General features: G+C 42.5%; 1 protein-coding gene across 10 annotated transcripts in view; it reads left to right on the top strand.

Annotated features, from left to right (window-relative positions):
• The window catches only part of LOC122540784 (protein spire homolog 1-like), an 88,403-nt gene that overhangs the window by 57,428 nt on the left and 6,132 nt on the right, over positions 1 to 24,843 (top strand). For all 10 annotated transcript variants that reach the window (XM_043676998.1, XM_043676996.1, XM_043677000.1 and 7 more), the window contains 4 exons: positions 546 to 650; positions 2,578 to 2,643; positions 6,997 to 7,024; positions 19,119 to 19,248. In XM_043676998.1, coding sequence (XP_043532933.1) covers positions 546 to 650; positions 2,578 to 2,643; positions 6,997 to 7,024; positions 19,119 to 19,248 — 329 coding nt within the window. The remainder of the gene's footprint in view (positions 1 to 545; positions 651 to 2,577; positions 2,644 to 6,996; positions 7,025 to 19,118; positions 19,249 to 24,843) is intronic.

Genomic DNA, 24,843 nt, shown 5'->3' on the forward strand with positions numbered 1-24,843 from the left:
TTGGTATGTAGACTGCACTAATGTACCCCTCCTGTCACTGAAACATAAAACACTCAGCAAGTTTTGTCATAAATAGGTTTGCATTTTCTTCATCTGCTTGAATTTTGTTCCCAGTGACCAATGCGTGCAAATCGCAAATTGATTCCCAGTGACAGGGATAGCTTCAATGTGTCTTGAAATTGAAAGTTTCATAAGGAATGCTAAATTTGACCAGGGTGGAATTCAAAGTACCCGTTTCCTCCCTTGTCTGCACAAGTTAGATGCTGACCTCTCAGTAAGGATGGTCGTGGGGGAAGTTCTAAAATGATTGTTCATCCATATGTTTGTAGCATCTCGGCTTCAATTTAAAGAAAGATGATAACTATGTGGCAGTAGGATAGCATTCCCATTCGAAAACCACAGCTGAGCAGTATGGACTGCTTTTTAGCCCTTTACATACTCAAATCAGGCAACATCTGTCCTCAGTTAACAGCCAACACGTGACATATTTGCCGACTTGTTTCTGGCCTGAGTGGTTGTGACTTTTATCTTCTGACCCTATACAGGAGGAATTTCATTATGCTTCATCACTTTACATCAAAGAACTTGTGTGCAGTTGTCAGATCATAACGAAAAGAGAAGTGGGAAATCGCAGGATGGTGAAAGACAAAGTGAGTATCGGTGCAATTATTCCTGCTCTCTACTATCTGGCAGAACCCAATATTTGTTGGGCTTCATCAGTCTCTATTAGAAAAAATTCAGGTGCTCAAGAATTTTGAGCAATCTAGAATATCCATGGTGCTCTTTGAGCCCATAGCTTCTGAAATGTCTAGAAGACAGTATTTGAACACAGACTCCATAGCTTCTAGAATTTTAGTAGGAGAATAGGGAAATGAGGCTCCAGTTTGACTATATTTGTACAGAATACATATTTCAATATATGACTGAACTCTTGGGAGACTTGTGTGAAAATGATCATGGTTAATAGTTTTGATTTTCCTCCTTAGTTTTTTTTCTTCCCTTTTGTTCCAATGGAGCAGACAAATGTGTCCAATTTATGGCAAACAGAACTGGAAACTTCACATTTCTGGGTGGTTTAAAGAGAATTGGATCTCTGAAAGAACGTGTCCCAATGTGTAGGCAAAAGATGGACTGAGCCACTCTTGAGTGACTTGCACATATTGCAGTGTTGAAACAGCATGATGACATTTTCCACTGATTCTTAGATGTTAAAAATCACATTGGGTCATAGTCCAACAGGTTTATTTGAAACTGCAAGCTTTCAAAGCCCCTGTTCCTTCCTCCGGCAACTGAGGAACTTCCGAAAGCTTGCGCTTTTGAATAAATCTGTTGGATTACAACCTGGTGTTGCGTGATTTTAGACTTCATCCACCCCAGTCCAACACGGACACCGCCACATCTCAGCTATTATTTAGAGAGGGTAAGTCCAGAGCTGCCTGAAACTGGCAACACAAGGTAATAAAGAAGGCATAAAGCATACTTGCCTTCATTGGTTCGGGCACGGAGTACAAAAGTTGGCAAGTCAATTTACATCTCTGTAAAACTTTAGTCAGGCCACATTTTGTGTGAAGTTCAGGTCACCACAGATGAAGAATGTGAAGGCTTTGGAGAGGGTGAAAGCAGTTTATCAGGATGTTGCCTGGATTGGAGTGTAAACTGAGGGGGGAGGTTCGGTTAACTTGGAATGCTTTTGCACTCGGACGGACACATGAACAGGCAGGGAATAGAAGAATATAGACCATATGCAGGCAGGTGGGATTAGTTTAGAATGGCACCCTGGCCAGCACAGACCTGTTGTGTCAAAGGGCCTGTTCCTGTGCTCTACTGTTTGATCTATTTTGTGGCATTTGCATTGAAGTGCATTTCAGCTGAGGCTTTCAATGAATGCTTATTGCCAAAGGGAGCATGTTGAGTGAGGATGGGATTACACTCCATTGCGAATCCTTACAGTTTGAATGTACTTCTGGTTTTTCTATGCGGCTTTGCAGTGTTTCTACCAGCATCCCCAGCTAGGAGTGAGGATGCCTGTACAGGGGTGGGCCTGACAATAAACCATCTTCTCCCTTTTAGTCTCTGATCAAGAAGATACACATCAATGGCCCTTGACATTTTCCACTTTTTAAATCCATTTCCAGAGGTCCCAGGCAGAAAAGACCACTAAAACCTTCAAATGACACATCCTGGTTCTACTTGTCTTGTCAATCTCAAAAATAGAGTTCCAGTACACTCATCTCCCTCATATTTTCTCTTTTGGTTCCTAGTTGTTCCCTCTGGGATTCAGTTGATATTTTTGATACTACACATTGTTGTACATTGTTAATTTTGGGAACTATGTGCTGATTTTGACAAGTCAGGTTAGCAAATGTTTGCAGTATACGAAGCCTCATGAGGTAGAGACAGTGTACTTTGTGTTGGCCAAATATTGAAACGTTCATTCTTCCTGGTCTCCATGATGCACGCCACACCTTTCAGGCAACGGGATGCATCATCAGTATCCGAGGTCATTTCCTGTTTCTTCAGAGTATCCTGTGTTTCCAGATCTGAAAGTGACTAACGATGAAAACATTTGCTTTCCAGTTCTGCTTCTCTTGCCAAATGGAGCTTTTTTTCGTCTGGGCTCTCGTTTGTCACTTCTGTAAAAAGGTAATTATATTCAAGTGTCTTTTTCAGGGTCTAGCAAGTAATCCCATTCAAGTGGAACAAGACAAAAACCATTTTAATTTTCCTTTAAAGATCATAGTTCTTTGATCCTATTTATCTGAATATTTTATATAATTTATTGCCAAACTTGGTTAAAAATTTATCCTTCTCCATATTGGAAAATAAGCTGCAATGTAAAACTGGGTAGTGATTGAAATAATGAATTCAATTGTGTACGTTGAAAGGACAGTTATTAATGTTGCAGCTCTGTGCAGGAGATATGGGTAAGGTGGATGGGGTTGGTCACTGGTGAAGTTCCATCATTAGCGATTTGTTTGGGTTATTTATTTTCATCATCTTTGATAACTGCCTCAGTGAAAACATTGGGAGGATAATCTTGTAGCTGGCTGATGACTTGGAAAAATGTGAAATCTGTGATAATAAATTGTAAAGCAGAGATGTTTGCAGCTGGATCATTTAAGATGGCGGGTATCTTTCAATGTAAAAAGCTTGGAATTTTGGGTTGGAGTAATTGCAGGCATTCATTTGCCATGAAGCACCGGTTCAAAGACGTTAGAGGGGGAAGACTTCCTGGAGATCCTATCTGAAAGATGTGAAACTTGAAAGGGTTCAGAAAAGATCTACAAGGATGTTGCCAGGGTTGGAGGATTTGAGCTATAGGCAGAGGCTGAACAGGCTGGGGCTGTTTTCCCTGGAGCGTTGGAGGCTGAGGGGTGACCTTCTAGAGGTTTACAAAATTGAGGGAAATGGATAGTGTAAATAGGCAAAGTCTTTTCCCTAGGGTGGGGGAGTCCAGAACTAGAGGGCATAGGTTTAGGGTGAGAGGGGAAAGATAGAAAAGGGACCTGAGGGGCAACCTTTTCACACAGAGGGTGGTACGGGTATGGAATGAGTTGCCAGAGGAAGTGGTGGAGGCTGGTACAATTGCAACATTTAAGAGGCATTTGGATGGGTATATGAATAGGAAGGGTTTTGAGGGATATGGGCTGGGTGCTGGCAGGTGGGACTAGATTGGGTTGGGATATCTGGTTGGCATGGATGGGTTGGACCGAAGGGTCTGTTTCCGTGCTGTACAGCTCTGGCTCTATGAAAGCTTCACCTCCCCTCTGTCTGGATGACTTTTATTTTCAGGGGATGGGTGGGGCTGCAAGTGGTTTGACAGCACTGACCCCCAACAGCAAGGTAAACTTATCCAGTCGAATTGATTGCTAGCTTAGAAATTAGTTCAACTCTAATTTCAGATAATGTCAAGGAACTTGATCAGTGTTCCTAGCTATAGACTGGGTTCTTTACAATGAACTGTACTCTTCCTTATCAGGTTTCAGTCCAACACTATTACCTTGGGATGCATTATTGTAGCAGCGATAAACCATCACATTAGCACAGCGAAACCTAACTTAACAATTCGGGGACATTTTTATCAGTTGTGGGGTTTTCAGGCATTTAAATATCAGGCTGTAACTCTCCAGTACTTGTGAATATAGAGAGTACAATTCCATTCTGGGTTGATGTCATGGTGGTGGGTGCTCAATCAAGAGTACAGTAATTGAAGATCATCATCACTGTGTAAATTTAAATTAGGATTGTCCAATGTTCAGATCCATCTTCAGAAAGGAAAAATGCATCGTCAAGTAGGTCAGGAAGATAATGCACTCAGTTGAGTTTAATTTCTGAGGTTGAGGTCTTTGTCTCAAGTTTTCTTTACCATAGAGGAGGTTTCTTGTTCATGTCAACTTTGTGGAATCATAGGCTATTGGCTGTCCTCACTACTGTGCCAATTTTACTTAACTCCGGTCTCATGACATGTATCTTTTTGTTCTGTAGCCCACCATCCAACAAGACCTGGTTGATGTACTGTTTTTCTGCCAGCTGCGCATAGCCCTCAACCCTCCAATCTCCAATCTAACTCCCTTCTCTTTTGATGCTTTGAGATCAATCCACCATAACTGACTGGAATAGAGAATTCCAGACATGCACTCTCCTCTGAGTGAAGAAATTCCTCTTTCTCAGTTTTAAACGAATGTCCCCTTATTCTGTAGCTATCTCACCTTTGTTTGAGACTGTCCCACTTGTGGAAACCTTTTCCTAACACCCACCCTGTTGAGCCCCCTCAAAATCATATAGTTTTCAATAAGATCCCCACACCCCCACTCTCTCTTTCCCTAAGCTCTAACGAATAAAGGCCTAACACATTGAGCTATCACATTCTCAAGTGTTACAGTTTTTACATTTTAAAAAAATGACATTTCTGCTCAGACAATGTATTAAAGGTGTGAAGTGAGTCAGTCTGTATCCCAATCTTGAGTCAGAATAGTTCTATTTCCAAAGTAGGAATTTATAAAATATTAATGAACTGAAATCTGCAGCCCATTCTAAAAGATGAAAGACTTAACAGTAATTGAGGTGTGGACTTGTTGGACCAAAATGCCCTGTTTCCACGCTGTAGGGACTCTCTGATACACTGATTATACAATTCGACAGGACTGTGGTGCCAGCAATGTGCAGGTGTGGCTGGTCCTGAAAGCACAGCTCTTTGCCCAGTATTAGTGACAGTGCCCAGTGAGTGAGAGCCCACTTCACCCACACCCATCTTTGAGCCTCATGTTTACCCCTCTCATCGTATTTATTTCACACCAACTTGCATGTGGCTGAAGGACTAATTCAGAGGTTAGTATCTTTGTGGTTCTGCTTTCTAATTTAGCTCCAAGCAACTTGTAACTCCTTTGGAGAATCTCTTTCCTTGTCCTTTCTATATCATGGTACCTACATGGGCCAGGACAATTGGATCCTTTTCCCTGCCCTCAATTCCTATCCAGTCCAGAAGAGATGACCTGAACCTTGACAACACAGCCTTTGGGACCCTCCAGTTTTGCAAAAGACAACAGTATCTATTTCCCAAATGATGCTATCCTCTGTTACTGCAATATACTCTCTTTCTACTCCGTCCCCCACTGAATGGCACTTGTACCACTGTGCTGTGGCGAGTTTGCTCATCCACCCTGCACTTTTGCTCTTTCCCACACTGGGAACAGGAACCTTGTACTTATTCAATAAGGATAATGGATGAGGTTACTCCAAAGCAGAGTTCTGGATCCCCAAACATTCCTCAACCCATAGTCTCAGCCTCTTCTACCTGACCTTGAACCAAATTTGATGTAACTAACCTAAAAGGTATACTGGTCTCCCAAGAACTCTTTCCTGCTGTATCACTGTGCTCACATCTCAGACTCCAGCTCGTCCCCTCTGAGCTGAAGTTCCTTGGCCAGCCAATACTTGCTGCAGATATGATCAGTGTCCACCAGCTCCCACATAATGCAGCTGCAACATACTGCTTGTCCAGCCATCTCTACTGTCATTATTAAATATTTATTAAAAGTGACTGTTGTCTTCAGCTGTAATAAGGTTTCCTTGATTTAAACAACTTGACCAAGCAGAAATGTAGAAGAAATATCCAGCTAACAAGGGCTTGTTTTCCTGTGACTCTCTGCCACTGCCAAGTAGTCATGATTTGGAGATGCCGGTGTTGGACTGGGGTAGACAAAGTTAAAAATCTCAACACCAGGTTATAGTCCAACAGGTTTAATTGGAAGCACACTAGCTTTCGGAGCATCGTTCCTTCATCAGGTGGTTGTGGAGGACACCATTGTAAGGCACAGAATTGATAGCAAAAGTTTACAGTGTGATGTAACTGAAATTATACATTGAAAAAACCCTTGATTGTCTGTTGAATCTTTCATCTGTGTGAATACCATGATAGTTTCACTTCTTTCATATGTAAATCACAAAACTTTTGTTTTACAATTGTGTCCTCCAACCACCTGATGAAGGAGCGTTGCTCCGAAAGCTAGTGTGCTTCCAATTAAACCTGTTGGACTATAACCTGGTGTTGTGATTTTTAACTTAGTACTGCCAAGTAGAAGCCCATTGAGGCGGCTGTCCGCTACCAGTTTATAACCTTCCAGAGCCTTCCACTGTCACCCTCTTGATGAGATTAGATTAATATTTTATTGTTGGATAAATTTAGTGACTTTGTTTTACAGGGGCTGTGGAGCCAAGAGATTCTAGATCTCCTCCTCCACCCTTTTGTATGATATGTTTTCTGAATGCAGATTATTCCCCCTTGCCGCCCCGCCCATGTTCACCACCACCCTACTTAGTGTACGTACGTGAGCTGAGATATTATTCAATAGAGGTTTTGTCTTTCCCAGCCCTAAAGCCTTAGTGTTAAATGACCGTAATAATTTAACACTAACACTTATCAGTTAATGGATCTGATCTATAGGCTTCAGCTTCCCTGTTTAGTAATTCTAGTAATACTTTCTTTCTTTTCTACAGATAAATATGTTCCGAGTGCTTTATGACGGTAAGAACACAAGCATTCGTGTCATTTAGTGTTACTGGATTGATGGAAATCCATTCTGAAGGCAAGAACTAATTGTCTTCCCACCACAGTGATGGGTTTCCCACCACTCCACTGAATTGTGGCTGTAATTCTGAAAAACAGGACTCTGAGCAGGAATGATTTCAAACCCAAGAACTCTTCTTATTTCTAATCGACAGGAGAATTGTGAACACAGCCCAGTCCATCTCCCAGACAAATCTTCCTTCGGTTGACTCCATCTGTACTACTTGCTGGGTCTTGGGAAGACTGCCAATGTCCAAGACCCCTCCCACCCCAGTTATAATCTCTGCCCACCTCTTCCATCGGGCAGAAGACACAGAACTTAAACACACAGACCAACAGATTCAAGAACAGCTTCTTCTCTGCTGTTGTTAGACTGCTGAATGGCCTCTTCAAATTTTTAAATGTAATGGTCTCGCGCTTTATGCACCGTCTCTGCAACCGTCTATACACCTTGCTCTGTTTCCTAATGCACTTATGAAATGATCTGCCTGTCCTGCAAACAAAACCAAACTTCTTTTTTTCCACTGTACCTAGGTAAATATGACAATAATAGGAACATGAAAAATTGGAAAAAGCACTTGACCAGAGAGATGGTGATCTGCAGCATTTCCCAGAAATACTTGCTAAGATGGGCTAGTGAATCAAATGTTTCAGTTCTGAGCTGTTGCTGTTGTAGGGGAGGTAACTGTTGAGATTAGAATTCCAGCAAAGATCAGTCAATGTGCAGCGTAGATACCTGTGTTAAACTGAACTTTACATTCCCAAAGGTTCACCTTCCTTTCCCATTACTCACCAATCAGAGGCTGAATAGGCTGTGACTTTTTCTCTCTCTGGAGTGTTAGGAGATGGAGGGGTGACCTTTATAGAGGTTTATAAAATCAAGAGGGACATAGATAAGGTGAACAGCAAGGTCTTCCTCCAAACCTAGGGGGTATAGGTTAAGGGTGAGAGGAGAAAGATTTAAAAGGGACCTGAGGGGCAACATTTTCATGCAGAGGGTGGTGTGTGTATATATGGAATGAGCTGTCAGAAAGTGGTGGAGATGGGCACAATTAGAACATTTTAAAAGTCATGTGGACAGGCACACAGGTAGGAAACGTTCAGGAGGATGTGGCCAAATGCATGCAAATGGAACTACAAGCCATTGTGCTATAACACGACACTGGTGTTCCTCTACAGCCTTGCTATGGAAAACTGCTACAGAAAATCACACTGTAGAAAGCGTTAATAGAAAGTCATTACACCCATTCAGTAGAAAGTTCACGTTATGCAAACAATGTCCACAATTCGTCAATCATGTTATAACCATTTCATGCTGAAGAAGTGCAAATTACAACAGAATGAGCTGTAGTTAGTTTAGGAAACTTGGCTGGCCTGGAAGAGTTGGGCCGAAGGGCCTGTTTGAGCTGCATGACTGTGTTTCAAAATGATCTTGACCTTGTTGACTTCACCAATTACATTGATTTCCAACCTCCCATTACTCTGAAAGCTATGCTGCTGTCTAGCTGTGTATCCTTTGCTCTGTAACTCCCTACAATCCCCCACCCCACAGTAGGTTTCATCTCACGCAATTTAAACTGTCTGTAAATGCCACCCATGCAATCCCTCAGTCCTTCTGGTCTGTATTTTGGTTCCCTGACCTTTACAAAACTTCAACTATTTGTTTCAGTCCAGCCCCTCCAACTCCCTCATTCCCCTGGGGAAATACTCCTATTTCAAGGACAGTGAATGCATTTTCTGTTCATACTGTACATATGAATGAAGGATGAGCATGATTTTTTTGCTGTTTAATAAGGTTGGGACTGGTGATTGTGACCTCCAAGTCTACTTTCCCATCTTCCCACCCCAGCTCCACACTTCGCCCCCTACCCTGGCTCCCTTCTCTTTCTGCACACCCACCCCAACGTGACCAATGACCTCCATGTTGTTCAAGAATCCACCTCTGCCTTCAGATATTCAGTTATCCTGGCTCTTTTCAGCACCACCCTCTCTCATTGCAGTTCATCAAAAATTGGTGTTTGGAACAATGAGGGGTCCAGTTTGTCCAGCTTTTTCTCAGAAGAGTGTGACTGGTTGGACCGAAGGGTCTTTTTCTGTACTGTATGACCCAACCCAGGTATCACTTAAATCAGTAGTCTCTGAGCTGCTTCTGTTTATCTCTCTTTTTTTAAATAGTTAGAACAAAACAATGCACAGAATTCCAGTTGTACTCCCTTTGATGCCCTGGGCAAGTGCAACAAACCATCTCACGTAGAACAGTATAGCACAGGCCCTTTGGCCCTCAGTGTGTTGATCATGATGCCAAATTTAATGAATCCGTTCTTCCTGCCCTTGGTCCATATCCCTCCATTCCTTGCATATTCATATGCTTATCTTTAACCATTAAATGCCTTTCTTCTATCTCCCTCCACCACATTCCAGACTGCTACCACTGTGTACAAAAAAAACTTGTCCCTAACATCTCTTCTCTTTGAATTTCCTCCCCCCCCACCCCCCTCCCCTTTAAATGCATGCCCCTAGTTTTAGACATTTCTACTCTGGGAAAAGATTCTGACTGTAAAGCCTATTTATGCATCTCATAATTTTTATAGACTTTTATCAATCTCCCCTCAGCCTCTGTTCTTCCAGAGAAGGCAACACTGCTTTTTCTGGCCTCTCCTTTTAGCTCATACCCTCTAATCCATGCAGCATTCTGGCAAAACTCTTCTGCACCTTCTCCAAATCTCTCCTGTAATGTGGAGACCAGAATTAAACACAATACAGAAAGAGGAACCTCAATTATCTGAAGGACACAGGTGGGGAGGATTTTGTTCAGTTAATCGAATGCCAGATAAAATTGTTTAGCTGAGCATCGGGAACTTGCGACCTTGCCAGACAATCTGATATTTGGATAATTGAATGCCGGATGGTTGAGGTTCCTCTATACCCTACGTGTGGCTGAAACGAAGTCTTGTACAGCTGCAACATGACATCCTGACTCTTGTACTCCATTCCCTGACCAATAAAGGCAAACATGGCATATGCCTTCTTTATCACCCTATCTACTTAAGTGACCGCTTTCAGGGAGCTATGGACTTGAGCCCCAAGAGCCCTTTGTGCATCAATACTGTTCACTGCCCTGCCATTAATTGTAACTTTAACATTTGATCTCTCAAAGTGCCACACCTCCCACTTATGAAGAGAGATCAGAGTTTACATTTCCGGTCCAGTGACCCTCCGAATGGACCTGCAACGTTAACTCTGATTTCTCTTCACAGATGCTGCCAGACCCTGCTGAACTTTCCCAAAAATTTGTTTTTGTTTCTATTTACTGCAAAGTCCTACAGTTTTTACTTAGCACCTTACGGTACTTGGATTAAACTCTATTTGCCATTTCTCCACCCATATCTGCAACTGATTTATATCCCACAGTATCCTTTGAAAACCTTTAACACTATCCACAATTCCACCGATCTGTGTCATCTGCAAATTTACTAACCCACCCATTTGCATTTTCAAGTGTAATTTATATGTATCACAAACAAGAGGTCCCAATATGGATCCCTGTGGAACTCCATTAGTCTTGGACCTCCTGCCAGAAAAGCACTCTTCCACCACTACTCTCTGCTTTGCACGGACAATCCAATTCTGAACTCCAGTGCAAAGTCACTGTGGATCCCATACATCTTAATTTTCTGGATGAATCTGCCAGTCATTTTATAGTTTGCCTGGGATTTGAAGTGGATTTTATTCCTCTATCTTTGCCAAGGTAACTGAAGGTAAGTGCATCTGAACCAACTCAAAGTCTCCAACTTGAATATAGTGTTGACAACTGTCTCTCCGTATCAGAGACCCCAGAAACATTGGAAGTTGAAACTTCTGAGCAGTTGACTTTTGTGTAGTCATTCAGTCAACACTTTGGAGAGGTCATGCTCATATCATGCTCTCTAACTGTTTAAAGAAGGTCATTTTTTTCTATCTAGACCCTGCAAGTATAACCTCATCAGATTTACTTCCATACCAAGGGACAGCATTACTTTGGTTCAGCAGCACAATAATTCAATGTATGAGCTAGTACTGTAAAATAGAGGCTTACGACATGGAGTATTTGTTGGGTCAAGGGGCAGCTGTGAATGAGCTCTTATTTTGTTTTTATCTTTGTTTCCTCAGCCATCAAAGCCTTAAGGTGTAGGAGCGGAAGTAGGCCATTTAGCCCATAGTCTGCTTTGTCATTCAATGAGACCATGGCTGACCTGATCATCCACAACTGTGTTCCTGCCTTTTTCCCTACAACCCTTGACTCTGTTTCTGATTAAACATTTGTCTATCTGAGGTTTTAATTACCCAGTCTCAACAGTGCTCGATGCTAAAGAATTTCACAGCTTCACTATCCTGAGAAGAAATTCCTCCTCTGTCTTAAATGTGGAACCTCATGTTCTGAGATGCTGTCTGAATGTCCTAGACTCTCCCACAAAGGGAAAAGACCTTTCTGCATTAATCCTGTCAAGTTTCCTAAGAACCTTGTATGTCTTATTCTTCTAAACTGAGTACATGCCCAACCGACTCAACTTCTTCTCATAACAGTCATAGAGATGTACAGCATGGAAACAGTCCCTTCGGTCCAACCCGTCCATGCCGACCATGATATCCCAATCCAGTCTAGTCCCACCTGCCAGCACCTGGCCCATATCCCTCCAATCCCTTCCTGTTCATGTACCCATCCTAATGCCTTTTAAATGTTGCAGTTGTACTAGCTCCCACCACTTCCTCTGGCAGCTCATTCTATACATGTACCACCCTCTGTGTGAAAAGGTTACCCCTGAGGTCTCTTTATATCCTTCCCCTCTCGCCCTAAACCTATGCCATCTAGTTCTGGACTCTTCCCCCACCCCCCCCCCCCCAATGCCAGAAAAAAGATTTTGTCTATTATCCTATTCATGCCCCTCATGATTTTATAGACCTCTACAAGGTCACCCCTCAGCCTCCGAAGCTCCAGGGAAAACAGCGCCAGCCTGTTCAACCTCTCCTTTATAGCTCGAATCCTCCAACTTTGGCAGCATCCTTGTAAATGTCTTCTGAACCCTTTCAAGTTCCACAGCATCTTTTCGATAGGAAGGAGACCAGAATTGCACTCCATATTCCAACAGCGGCCTAACCAATGTCCTGTACAGCCACGACATGACCTCCCAACTCCTGTACTCCGTACTCTGACCAATAAAGGAAAGCATACCAAACGCCACATTCACTGTCCTGGTAATAATCCTGTAACCTAACCCTGGAGCTGCTTGTCTTCATTGCTTGGATAGGCATGTCTCAGTCTTTGGCAAATTTCATGGAACATAAAATAGAGGCTTGGCTGAGAGCCCAGATGTCTATTTGTTAGTTGAAATTGCTGCACTCGAGGGAATGTTTGCTCGATAGATCCCTTCTGTCATGGAATGTTTGCTTAACCAAAAGGGAGGCATCAAGGGCGAAAAGATTCTGCAATTTATACTTTGGAGTTGAGATTACAGGGCCTCTCCTTTTAGCTCTCATCCATAATCCAAGTAGCATTCTTGTAAACATCTTCTGCACCTTTCCAAAGCCTCCATATTCTTAATGTGGTGACCAAAATTGAATGCAGTACTCTAAATGTGGCTTTATCAAAGTCTTAAAGCTGCAACATGACATCCTAACTCTTGCACTCAATTCCCTGACCAACAAAGGCAAGCATGGCATATGCTGCCTTACCATTGTACTTGCATTGACTCTTTCAGGGAGCTATGGACTTGAACTCCAAGATTCATCTGTACATGAATACTGTACAGAATCCTGCCATTAACTTTGTTTCCTTAACATTTGATCTTCCAAAGTGCAGCATCTCCCCTACGTGGATTAATAACTATGTCATTTCTCTGTCCATATCTGCAACTGATCTATATCCCTCTGTATCCTTAACTTCTACACTATCCACAATTCCTTTCTATCATCTGCAAACTTACTAACCTACCCATTTACATTTTTTGTCCAAGTCATTTATAGATATCTCCCATACAGTAGAGTTTCCAGTACAGATTCCTGTGGAATACATCAGCCATTGACCTCCAGCCTGAACAGCACAGTTACACCACTACCCTCCCCATTCTATGGGCAAGCCAATTCTGAACCCGCATGCCCAAGTCACAAATTTTAATCTTCTGAATGAGCCTTCCATGAGGGACTTTGACAAAAGCCTTACTAAAATCCATGTCGACAATATCCACTGCTCTGCTCTCATCAATCACATTCGTCACCATCTCAAAATTCAATTGCATTAGTAAGATATGACCTGCCCTGTGCTGCATGAAGCCATGGTGGCTATCTCTAATCTGGCCATGTTTTTCCAAATGCGTGTAAATCTTATCTCTAAGAATTCTCTCAACTTCCCAACTACTGATGGGAAATTCACTGGTCTCTAGTTTCCTGGATTATCCCTACTTCCTTTCTTGAGCAGAGGGAACAACATAGAACAATATAGCGCAGAACAGGACTTTTGGCCCTCGAGGTTGCGCCGACCCGTGAACTATTCTCAGCTCGTCCCCCTACACTATCCCATCATCCATGTGCTTATCTAAGGATTGTTTAAATCTCCCTAATGTGGCAGAGTTAACTACATTGGCGGGTAGGGCATTCCACACCCTACCACTGTCTGAGTAAAGAAGCTGCCTCTGACATTTGTCTTAAATCTATCACCCTTGAATTTGTAGTTCTGCCCCCTCATACAAGCTGACGTCATCATCCTAGGATGTATGTTAGTTACTTTCCAGTCCTCTGGCACCCCTCCAGTGGCTAATGAGGGTGCAAAGATCTTGGTCAAAGCCCCAGCAATCTCCCCTCTTGCCTCTGTCTATAACCTGGGGGTAGATGCTATAAGGAACTGGGGACTTAGATGCTCTTCAAGACATCCAACACCACTTTGTTCTTGGTCTCCAAGTGCCCTAGTAATCTCACTATCCTCCACATCCTTTTCCTGGGTGAATACTGATGCAAAGTACTCAGGATCTCACCCATGTCCTCTGTGTCCAAGCACAAGTTCCCTCCTTTATCCTTGAGTGGTTCTACCTTGTCCCTAATTATGCTTTTGATTTGAATGTGTAGATATAGAAATCCTTGGGCCCAAAAGAGAGAATGCTGTAAAATCTCAGCAGGTCTGGCAGCATCTGTAAGGAGAGAAAAACGCTGACATTTCAAATCTAACTGACCCTTTGTCAAAGTTTTGACAAAGGGTCAGTTAGACTTGAAACATCAGTGCTTTTCTCACCTTACAGATGCTGCCAGACCTGCTGAGATTTTCCAGCATTTTTCTCTTGGTTTCAGATTCCAGTATCTGCAGTAATTTGCTTTTACAGAAATGCTTGGGATTGTCTTCAACCCTACTTGCCAAGGACACCTCATGGCCCCTGCTTGCTCTCCTAATTCCTGCCTGCGTACTTTCCTCCTTTTCCTCACGTGTGCCCTGTCCAACTTTAGCTTCCTAAACCTGGCACATGCTGCTTTTCTCCTTTTTTTAGACTGAATTCACAACCACCCTCGTTACCCAAGGGATTCTTACCTTGCCATTAGTGTCCTTTCTCCTGACTGGAACATACGAGTTTCAAACTCTCAGCAGGTCCTTAAACAATTCCCACGTGCCAAATATGGACTTGCCTGATAATAGTTCCTGCCAATTAATGTTCCTTAGCTCCTATCTAAAATGATGTAATTTGCCCTCCCCCAGTTTCCTATCTTCCTGCAAGGCCATAGCTTATCATTATTCTGAGCTATGGAGGGAGATGAGGAAGTGGGGTTTGTTATGTCCGGGTTAACGTGAAGGGTGTTGTAAGGCTGGTGCACAGGTGTCTGCTCCATGGGAAGCAGGAAATGGCTCTTTCTTTTCAAAATGAGACACAAGCAGCATGAGTGGGCGGAGTCACAGGGTTTAGTTTTGTTTTCAGTTGTTAAAGTTGGGGGTTTTGGAGTTGAAGCTTCTAGGTGTATATCTCTCTTGTTGGAAAACACCGAGTTCTCTTAATCTAACAGTAAAGAAAATATGTTGATCCTTTACCTGGACTGGAGGAGCTTGCAAATGAGGGAAACCTGTTTTGCTGAACTGTCCTTTGCCGAGAGGGAGTTTATGGGATGATGCCACATTGGAACAATATAGTTTAATAATGTTTTAAATATTCTGGTGGAGTTAAAGTTGTGCCAAATTATTTTGTTAGTTTTACATCAGTTAAAATACAAATGTGTTTTGCCTAAAGCCTAGTAGTTTGAACAACCAAATCCAGGCCATATCCTTGACCTGTTTTGAGGGGGTTTGGTCTTGTCCATTAGTGTGTTCAGCAACGTTTTTCACACCATCTCGAATTTGAACATGGTCATCTTGGCTCAGAGGTAGGGTCACTATAACTGTACCACTAGTCCCCTTAACTGTACAGTGAAGATACTGGGAGAACGGGCATGGAATGCACGATGGTCAATGGAGGTGAGTGGAGGGGTATAGCTCAGCAGGAAAAGTATGAGGGAATGGGGTGGGTGAGTGCACTAGCATAAGTTGGCATGGGGAGGATGTGGCAGTTGTGATGGTCCAAACCTACAAGTTTTTTAGCTTACCTCTCTGACCATGGCCCAGGGCACCACTCACCCTGGTACCCAACAACTCCTGTGGCCTTTACCTTTCTGTGAGAGATGGGCCTGACTCCAGGGCACTCCATTCCCTCCAAGGGCTAAACCCGAAAGAGAATTCTCACTTCCCAGGCTTTTCTTTTTCCTGAGGTAGGTGAGTTGAGCTGGGAAATTTCCTAACTCCTCCTCTCCACCTTGATGACAGGGCTGGTGCGATGTTCCTTCAAGCCTCTCATATTCACACAACATAGAACATTACAGCACAGTACAGGTCCTTTGGCCCTCTGCAATGACCTGTGGAGCCAATCTGAAGCCCATCTAACCTATGCTATTCTATTTTTGTCCATGTGTCTATCCAATGACCATTTAAATGCCTTTAAAGTTGGGAAGTCTATTACTGTTGCAGAGGCAGTGTTTCACACCCCTACTACTGAGTAAAGAAACTACCTCTGGCATCTGTCCTATATCTATCACCCCTCAATGTAATGCTATGCCCCCTCGTGCTATCCACTTCCATCTGAGGAAAAAGGCTCTCACTGTCCACTTTATCTAATCCGCTGATCTTATGTCTCAAGTCACCTCTCCACCTTCTATCGCTAATGAAAACTGCCTCAAGTCCTTCACACTTTCCTCATAAGACCTTCTGTCCACACCAGGCAACATCCTAATAAATCTCCTCTGAACCCTTTCTAAAGCTTCTACATCCTTCCTATAATAGTGACGAGAACTGTACGCAATACTCCGTGTGGCCGCACCAGAGTATTATACAGCTGCAACATGACCTCATGGTTCTGAAACTTTAATCCCTCTACTAATAAAAGTTAACACACCGTATGCCGCCTTAACAATCCTATCTACCTGGGTGGCAACTTTCAGGATCTATGTACGTGGACACCAAGATCTCTCTGCTCATCTGCACTACCAAGAATCTTACCATGAATCCAGTACTCTGCATTTCTGTCGCTCCTTCCAAAGTGAATCACCTCTCACTCATTTTTGCGCATTCAACAGACTATTTGCCACCTCTCCACCCAGCTCTGCAGCTTATCTATGTCTCTGTAACCTACAACATCCTTCAGCACTATTCACAACTCTACCGACCTTATTGTCATCCACAAATTTACTAACCCATCCTTCTACGCCCTCATCCAAGTCATTTATAAAAATGACAAACAGCAGTGGACGCAAAACAGATTCTTGTGGTACACCACTAGTAACTGAACTCCAGGATGAATCTTTCCCTTCCACCACCACCCTCTGTTTTCTTTCGGCTAGCCAATTTCTGATCCAAACCACTAAATCACTCTCAATCCCATGCCTCTGTATTTTGCGCAATATCCTAGTGTGGGGAGCCTTATCAAAAGCCTTACTGAAATCCATATACACTACATCAACCACTTTACCCTCATCCACCTGTTTGGTCACCTTCTCAAAGAACTCAGGGTTTGTGAGGCATGACCTACTGTTCACAAAACAACAATTTTGACCATCTGTAATCAACTTCATCCTGTCTAGATAAGTCCTCTTTCTTAAACCTTTTCCAACACTTTACCCACAACCAAAGTAAGGCTCACTGCTCTCTAATTACCAGGGTTATCTCTACTCCCCTTCTTGAACATTTGCTATCCTCCAATCTTCTGGCATTATTCCTGTGGACTATGATGACAAAGATCAAAACCAAAGGCTCTGCAATCTCCTCTCTGGCTTCCCAGAGCATCCTGTGATAAACCCCATACAGCCCAAGGAATGTATCCACTTTCACACTTTCCAGAATTGTTAGCACTATCTCTTTGTGAACGTCGATCCCATCTTGTCTAGTAGCATGTAATTTCTGTATTCTCCTTGACAAATTTCTTTTTCTCGAGTGAATACTAACAAAAAATATTCATTTAGCACTTCCCCTATCTCCTCTGACTCCATGCACAACTTCACTGTATTGTGCTTGATTGGCCCTGACCTTACTCTAGTCATTCTTTTATTCCTGATATACCAATAGAAAGGTTTAGAGTTTTCCTTGATCCTATCCACCAATGGCTTAAGTCCCCTCTTGGTTCCTCTTAACTCTTTCTTTAGGTCCTCCTGGCTAACTTGTAACACTCGAGCGCCCTAACGTGAGCCTTCACATCTCGCCCTAACGTGAGCCTTCACATCTCGCCCTAACGTAAGCCACCACCGCCTTGTCAAGAGATTCAACTTCCTTAGTAAACCATGGCTCCCTCGCTCGACCACTTCCTCCCTGCCTGACAGGTACAGACTGAGCAAGGATATGCAGTAAGCCATTCCTTGAATAAGCTCCACATTTCAATTGTGCCCATCCCCTAAAGTTTCCTTCCCCATCCTACGCATCCTTAATCTTGCCTAATCGCATCGTGATTGCCTTTCCCCCAGCTATAACTCTTACCCTGCGGTATATACCTATCTTTTTCCATCACTAAAGTGAACATAACTAAATGTGGTCATTATCACAAAGTGCTCACCTACCTCCAAATCTAACCCCTGGCCAAATCTAACCTGTAGACCTTGTCCCTTGTTGGCCTGTCTACACACTGTGCCAGGAAACCCTCTTGCACACATTGAACAATAACTTACCCATCTATAGTATTCCCAGTCAATATCTGGTAAGTTAAAGTTCCACGTAACAACCTTGTCACTCTTGCTCCTATCAAGAATCATCCTTGCTATCCTCTCCTCTACATCTCTGGGACTATTGAGATGCCTGTAGAAATTTCACAACAGGGTGACCTCTCCTTTCTTGTTTCTAACCTCATCCCATATTACCTCAGTAGATGAGTCCTCCAACGTCCTTTTTGCCACCGTAATACTGTCCTTGACTAACAATGCCACACCACTCCCTTTTTTTGCCATCTTCTCTGTTCTTACTGAGACATCCAAATCCTGGAACCTGCAACAACTATTCCTGTCCCTGTTTTATCCATGTCTCTGAAATGGCCACAACATCAAAGTCCCAGGTACCAACCCATGCTATAAGTTTCACACACCTTATTCCAGATGCTCCTGGCATTGAAGTAGACACACTTCAAACCAACTTCTTGCTTGTGGATGCCTTCTTGCCTGATGTCACTACTCTCAATCTCCTGTATAGTGGTACTACAATTAGGTTCCCATCCCCCTGCTGTGTTAGTTTGAACTCTCCTGAATAGCATTAGCAAATTCCCCCTGCCCTGCCCCCCTCTTTTCCACCTCCTTGTCCCCACCCCCCAGGGATATTGGTACCCTTCAGGTTCAGGTGAAGACTGTCCTGTGTTTGTTGAGTTGCCACCTACCCCAATTATCCAGGAATCCAAAACCTTTCCTCCTGCACTATCCATGAATGCCAATTTGGCATCCTCTGTTAGCCCTGTCCCAAGTATCTTGCAAAGACTGGGTGAAAATAGGGAATAGGTGTTAGCTATGAACATGCACTGCCAATCATTGGGTGGGTATTTTCCAGATGTCAAGCCACGTCCTTGTGAGCACCCTCCTATGAACTGCAAGCCTCTGGTTGTGGCCACAGTGGAGGCTGGAGTCCAGGCTGAGCGCTGCCGATGTGGATGGAAAAAGGTACAACTGTGGCAATCCAAGTAAGTCTTGTTCTCAACCTAAGGGGGTATTCCTTGGAAGTATAACATTGAATAGTATGCTCAATTGGATTGTCCTTTCTGACCTTCAGATTTGATATTGCAAAGATTTGGTTGATCAGCGCGCTAGTGTAGAAAAGAAACACCTTAAGTTTTTAATTGTCCTGTTAATTATGGCTCTTACTGTAAATGAAATATTAGCCAAGGAGATTTTGGTGCTTTGTCACTTTTTTATTCACAAATATTTGAATTGCAGTCCTTGCGATACTCAATCTTTTTCACAAACTGATGAGAAATGGCATGGCTCTTCCTCAGGAATAAGTGGCTGCATTGCAAGGTCACAATAGACTGTTCCTTTGCACTGCAGAGTCTCCTTGTACAAACAAAAGGTGATGTGTAAGGGCCAGCTGAATCATCATAGTCACCAGTTGTCGATCCCCCAAACCAATCTTGCACAATACACAGGTTGGCAGCTCCACAGTGCTCCCTCCCACTGTCTGAGCAAGTAGATATCAGAGAGCATGCTCTGGATGTGGGCCAAAGAAAAGTGTCAGATTCTGCTGGCATTTGAAGGGTGGAAGAGTTGCTTTAACAAGGCCATGTAGGGTACTTCCTGAGATTTTTCTTAGCAATACATTTTGGGGAGTGGATAGAATAATTTGTCTCAAACTGACACTTTGTAAAGGTTTTGAGTCGTCTGTCCTGTCCGTTGAAGTTTAGCTGAATATCATAAACATCACCTTGCAGTGCAGTTACCTCAACCCGTATTTGTGGATTCAGGACATCTTTAGTAATTGTGTAGTAAAACATAGATCAACATGTCAATAATTATGGTCGTATGATTTCATAACTTAAGATTTTTAATTTAAAATAAACATCTTCCCTGACATCTGTGGTAAGCTTATCCCAGCATGCAGACTAATTAAATTTAATTACTAAGCTGAAGATGAGGTTTCCATAAATCTCCATTATTTCCTGTTGACTAAGCTGGTGGTAATAGCATAGGAGTATGGAAAGATACAGGACTAATAAAGTCTCAGATTGCACTCAATTTGTCATTATTTGAAAAGTGCTGCAATTTATGCATTGAAAGCTGCCAACTATCTCCGATTTTAAAATCAATGTTGCTGCCACACGTAGGTTTGAAGGTGATCTGAGTAAGGGTTGCCAAGTAGCAACAAACCACAGCCAGATCACTGAAGCAGTTTTGGGTCCCTTATCAGAGGAAGGATAGACTGGCGTTAGAGGCAGTTCAGAGAAGATTCACTCGGCTGATCCTGGATATGGAAGGGACTGTTTTTTGAGGAGAGGCTGAGTAGGTTTGGCCAGTACTCGTTGGAATTTAAAGGAATAAGGACAGCAGGAATGTGAAAGCAGCCCTTCTGGCTGAAGAAAGGGCACCACCACTGTATCAGAAGACTTATTTGTGTAATGACTTCATAGTGATAGGTAGGGAACGATAATGATTGAAATTAATTTTCAGTTTGAAGAAAGATGGAGTGGGTCTAAGATTTATTTTCAACAAGTATAAATAAGGACAATTATGAAGGAATAGAAGCAGAGCAGGTTAAAGTGAATTGGTAAATTCTGTTAAAGGACAGATCAGTAGGGGTACAATGGCAGACATTAAGGAAATATTTCAGAATACATGGAACAGAAATACCAAAAAATAAAAATTCTAAGAGATGGACCCAGTATCCATGATTAACTAGAAAGGTTCAGGTATCAAACTAGAAGGAAAAGCATAAAATTGTGCAAAGGTAGATGGAAGGTCAGAAGAGTGGATTAAATACAAAAAACAAAGAATGACCAAAACAGGATTAGAAGCAAATATTAGTATGAGTGCTCGCCAGAAATATACCAGCAGATAGTAAGAGTTTCTATTAATATTTAATGGGTTAATAGTCACCTGGTCCTAGACAGGTTGAGTCAGGAGAAGTGATATTGGAAAATAAAGATAACCAAATGAATTGGACAGATTTTGCATCAATCTTCACTATACAGGATACAAGTAACTTCCCAGAAGTAATGACAGATCAAAATGGAAGGAAGGGAGCAACTCTGGAAGATCACAATCATTACAGAATTGGTATTGAATAGTAATTGAATTGTAAAGAGTAAATTAGATTGGGAAAATGTTAAAAGCTCTTACTAAAGACTATAACAGGGCACTTGGATATGCTCAAGGTGTTCAGGCAGAGTCAACATGGTTTTGTGAAAGGAAATCATGTTTGGCCAATTGTTATGAAGTTGTAGGTGTACTGTACCTTTTGAGAGAGTGAAAGCTGACAAGGACTTAACCACAGTGTGCTGAAAAATGTTAAAATGTAACATTTGGCTGTGAAACAAATAGATGAGCTGAGTTGTTATGGTACATAACAAATTCTAATTTGACCAGTTTAAATTATGGCCCAAGTTACCAGAATCCAATCAAATTTGAATTTTACTGTTTTGATTACCTCAAACCAATGAGGCGATCTGATGCTTTGGGATGTAAAAATTGGGCATTTTGACAGTTGACCAGAACAGCAAAGAACACAGACAGCCTGTACACTCACTCTCTGAAAGGTACATGTTCATGTGAAATCTATGCAGCAGAAGAACGAAGAAAAGACCCTGAAAAATCTACAGAGGAAGACAGACAGTTGGCTGGTTTTGAAAATTTGTTTGTTTAAAACTTAATCAGGGCGTGTTTATCAGATCAGTCTAGTTTTGTAGAGTGGAAGGTAGATAAATCATTAAGACAAAGGAGGTTTATACTGTAGAAAGTGTTTTAATTTTTTTTCTTGGAGCTAAAAAATTGTTAATTTTTTTTTAGTAGAATTTGGGCAGTTCTGTCACTCCTACTTTAACAGATTGAGGTGATGTGAGTTTTTCAGCGTATCTGGTTTAGATTAGCAGAAGAGATTATCCCGTGTCGTAACACAATTTATTGCAGTTCATTGAAGATGTGGATAAAGGGGAACTGGCAGATGTACTAAGATCTTCAGAAGGCATTTGATAACATGCCACAGGGTTATTGCAGAAAGAAAAAGCCCTCAATATAAGGAACAATGTGTTGGTATGGAAAGACGTTATGAATGGTGTACCATAGGGATCAGTGTTGGGAACTTAACTGTTTACATTAAAAGACTTGGACAAAGTGAAGGCAGGAGCACAAAATTTACTGACAAGACAAAAATGTTCAGAAGAGGACTTGAGGACTAAAAAACATAAATAGGCTAAGTATTGGACAAAGATGCAACCAATATTGAAAGATGCAAAATTGTCCACTTTAGAAGGTAGAATAAATGGTGAGAGATTGCAGAGCTCTGACACAGGGATAAGAGTATGTTCTAGTCCAAAAGCCATAAAAGGTTGGTATGCAAGTAATTAGGAAAGCGAATAGAATGTTATCAATTGTGCAGAGTTACATTTGGATTATGATGTCCAGTAGTTGATCTTATTTAAGGATGCAAATGTAAAAGCAGTTCAGAGAAGCGTAACCAGACTGCTGCCCAGAGTGGGAATGTTGGAGGAGGCAGTCCTCCTATCAAGAAAGGTGGGACAGGTTTGGCTTGTATCTGTTGGAGTTAAGAGCAAGAGGTGACTTGATGGAGACCCTAGATCCTGAGGAGTCTTGACAGGGTGGGTGGTAGAATCTAGAACAAGGGTTTTAAAAATAAGGCATTGCCCATTTAAAACAAATGAGGCAAAAAGGAATTCCAAGCATTGCTAGTCTGCAAACCTTATTCCTGAAAAATGTGGAGGTAGTCCTTGATGGCTTTTTTTTAAGGCAGAAGTAGATTTTTTTTTTGGTATGAAGCAAGGGGGTGAAAGGTTACCAGGACAGGTGAGAATGTGGTTTTGAGGTTACAAACAAGTCAGTTGTCTCATTCAACAGCAAAGCAGGCTTGATGGGTTGAATGGTCTACTCCTGTTTCTTTTTCATATAAAAGCAATAAGTACAACTACATTTTGGTCAGTAGACATTAGAGAACTGGCACAGTTACATGTGCTGCCTTTGCAAACTTACTGTCTCCACCCACAGACTGAGCCAATATCCTGTGAACATTGATTTTAGTACATTTTGTACATTTGTCATGAGTGCATGTTAAATTAGCAAAGGCACCAATAAATTTGCGGATGACACTAAAGTTGAGTGCAGAATGATGTAGATTAGAGGGACATCAATAAGCTGCAAAGCTGGGCTGAGAGGTGACAAATAGTCTACTGTGGAAAATTGAGGTGATTCTTGATAGTGTGGGTGAGCAGAGAGATCTGTGTCCATGTACATAAATCCCTGAAAGCTGTCACCCAGATTGATAGGGTTTTAAGAAGGCATACAGTGTGTTAGCTTTTATTGGGAGAGGGATTGAGCTTCGGAGCCGTGATGTCATGTTGCAGCTGTAAGAAACTCTGGTGCGGCCGCACTTGGAGGTATTGCGTACAGTTCTGGTCACTGCATTATAGGAAGAAAGTGGAAGCTTTGGGAAGGGTGCAGAGGGGATTTACCAGGATGTTGTCTGGTGTGGAGGGAAGGTCTTATGAGGAAAGGCTGAGGAACTTGAGGCTGTTTCTGTTCGAGAGTAGAAGGATAAGAAGTGCTTTAATAGAGGCATACAAGATCAGAGGATTAGATCGGGTGAACAGGGTGATCCTTTTTCCTCGGATGAGGAGACATAGCTTTAAATTGAGGGGTGATAGATATCAGACAGATGTCAGAGGTAGGTTCCTTACTGAGTAGTATGGACATGGATTGCCCTGCCTGCAACGGTAGTAGGCTCCACGTTTAAGAGCATTGAAAGGGGCATTGGATAAACACATGGACGAGAATGGAATAGTGTCGGTTAGATGGGCTTCGGATTGCTTCCACGGGTCGATGCAACATCGAGGGCCGAAGGGCCTGTACTGCACTGTAATGTTCTATTACCCCTTTCAGAAACATTGTGGGTGGCACGGTGGTACAGTGGTTAGCACTGCTGCCTCACAGCACCCGAGACCCGGGTTCAATTTCCGCCTCAGGTGACTGACTGACTGTGTGCAGTTTGCACATTCTCCCCGTGTCTGTGTGGGTTTCCTCCGGGTGCTCTGGTTTCCTCCCACAGTCCAAAGATGTGCAGGTTAGGTGAATTGGCCATGCTAAATTGTCCGTAGTGTTAGGTAAAGGGATAAATGTACGGGAATGGGTGGGTTACGCTTGGTGGGTCGGTGTGGACTTGTTGGGCCGAAGGGCCTGTTTCCACACTGTAATCTAATCTAATCTGTAATCTAATCTAATCTAATTACCCTAAACCACAGACTAGTGTTGAGTTGAGATTTGAAAAGAGCGTTCATTTTGGGCCATTCATATGGCAATCCATGTCCATACTACTCAGTAAGGAACCTACCTCTGACATCTGTCTGATATCTATCACCCCTCCCAAGGACGTCTAGGGAGCAATCACTTATGTCAGGGACTCTTTCTGTAGCTGAAAATGTGTTGCTGGAAAAGCGCAGCAGGTCAGGCAGCATCCAAGGAACAAGAGAATCGATGTTTCGGGCATAAGCCCTTCTTCAGGAATGAGGAAAGTGTGTCCAGCAGGCTAAGATAAAAGGTGGGGAGGAGGGACTTGGGGG

Source organism: Chiloscyllium plagiosum, chromosome 35, assembly GCF_004010195.1.
Source record: "Chiloscyllium plagiosum isolate BGI_BamShark_2017 chromosome 35, ASM401019v2, whole genome shotgun sequence".
NCBI classification, from domain to species: Eukaryota; Metazoa; Chordata; class Chondrichthyes; order Orectolobiformes; family Hemiscylliidae; genus Chiloscyllium; species Chiloscyllium plagiosum.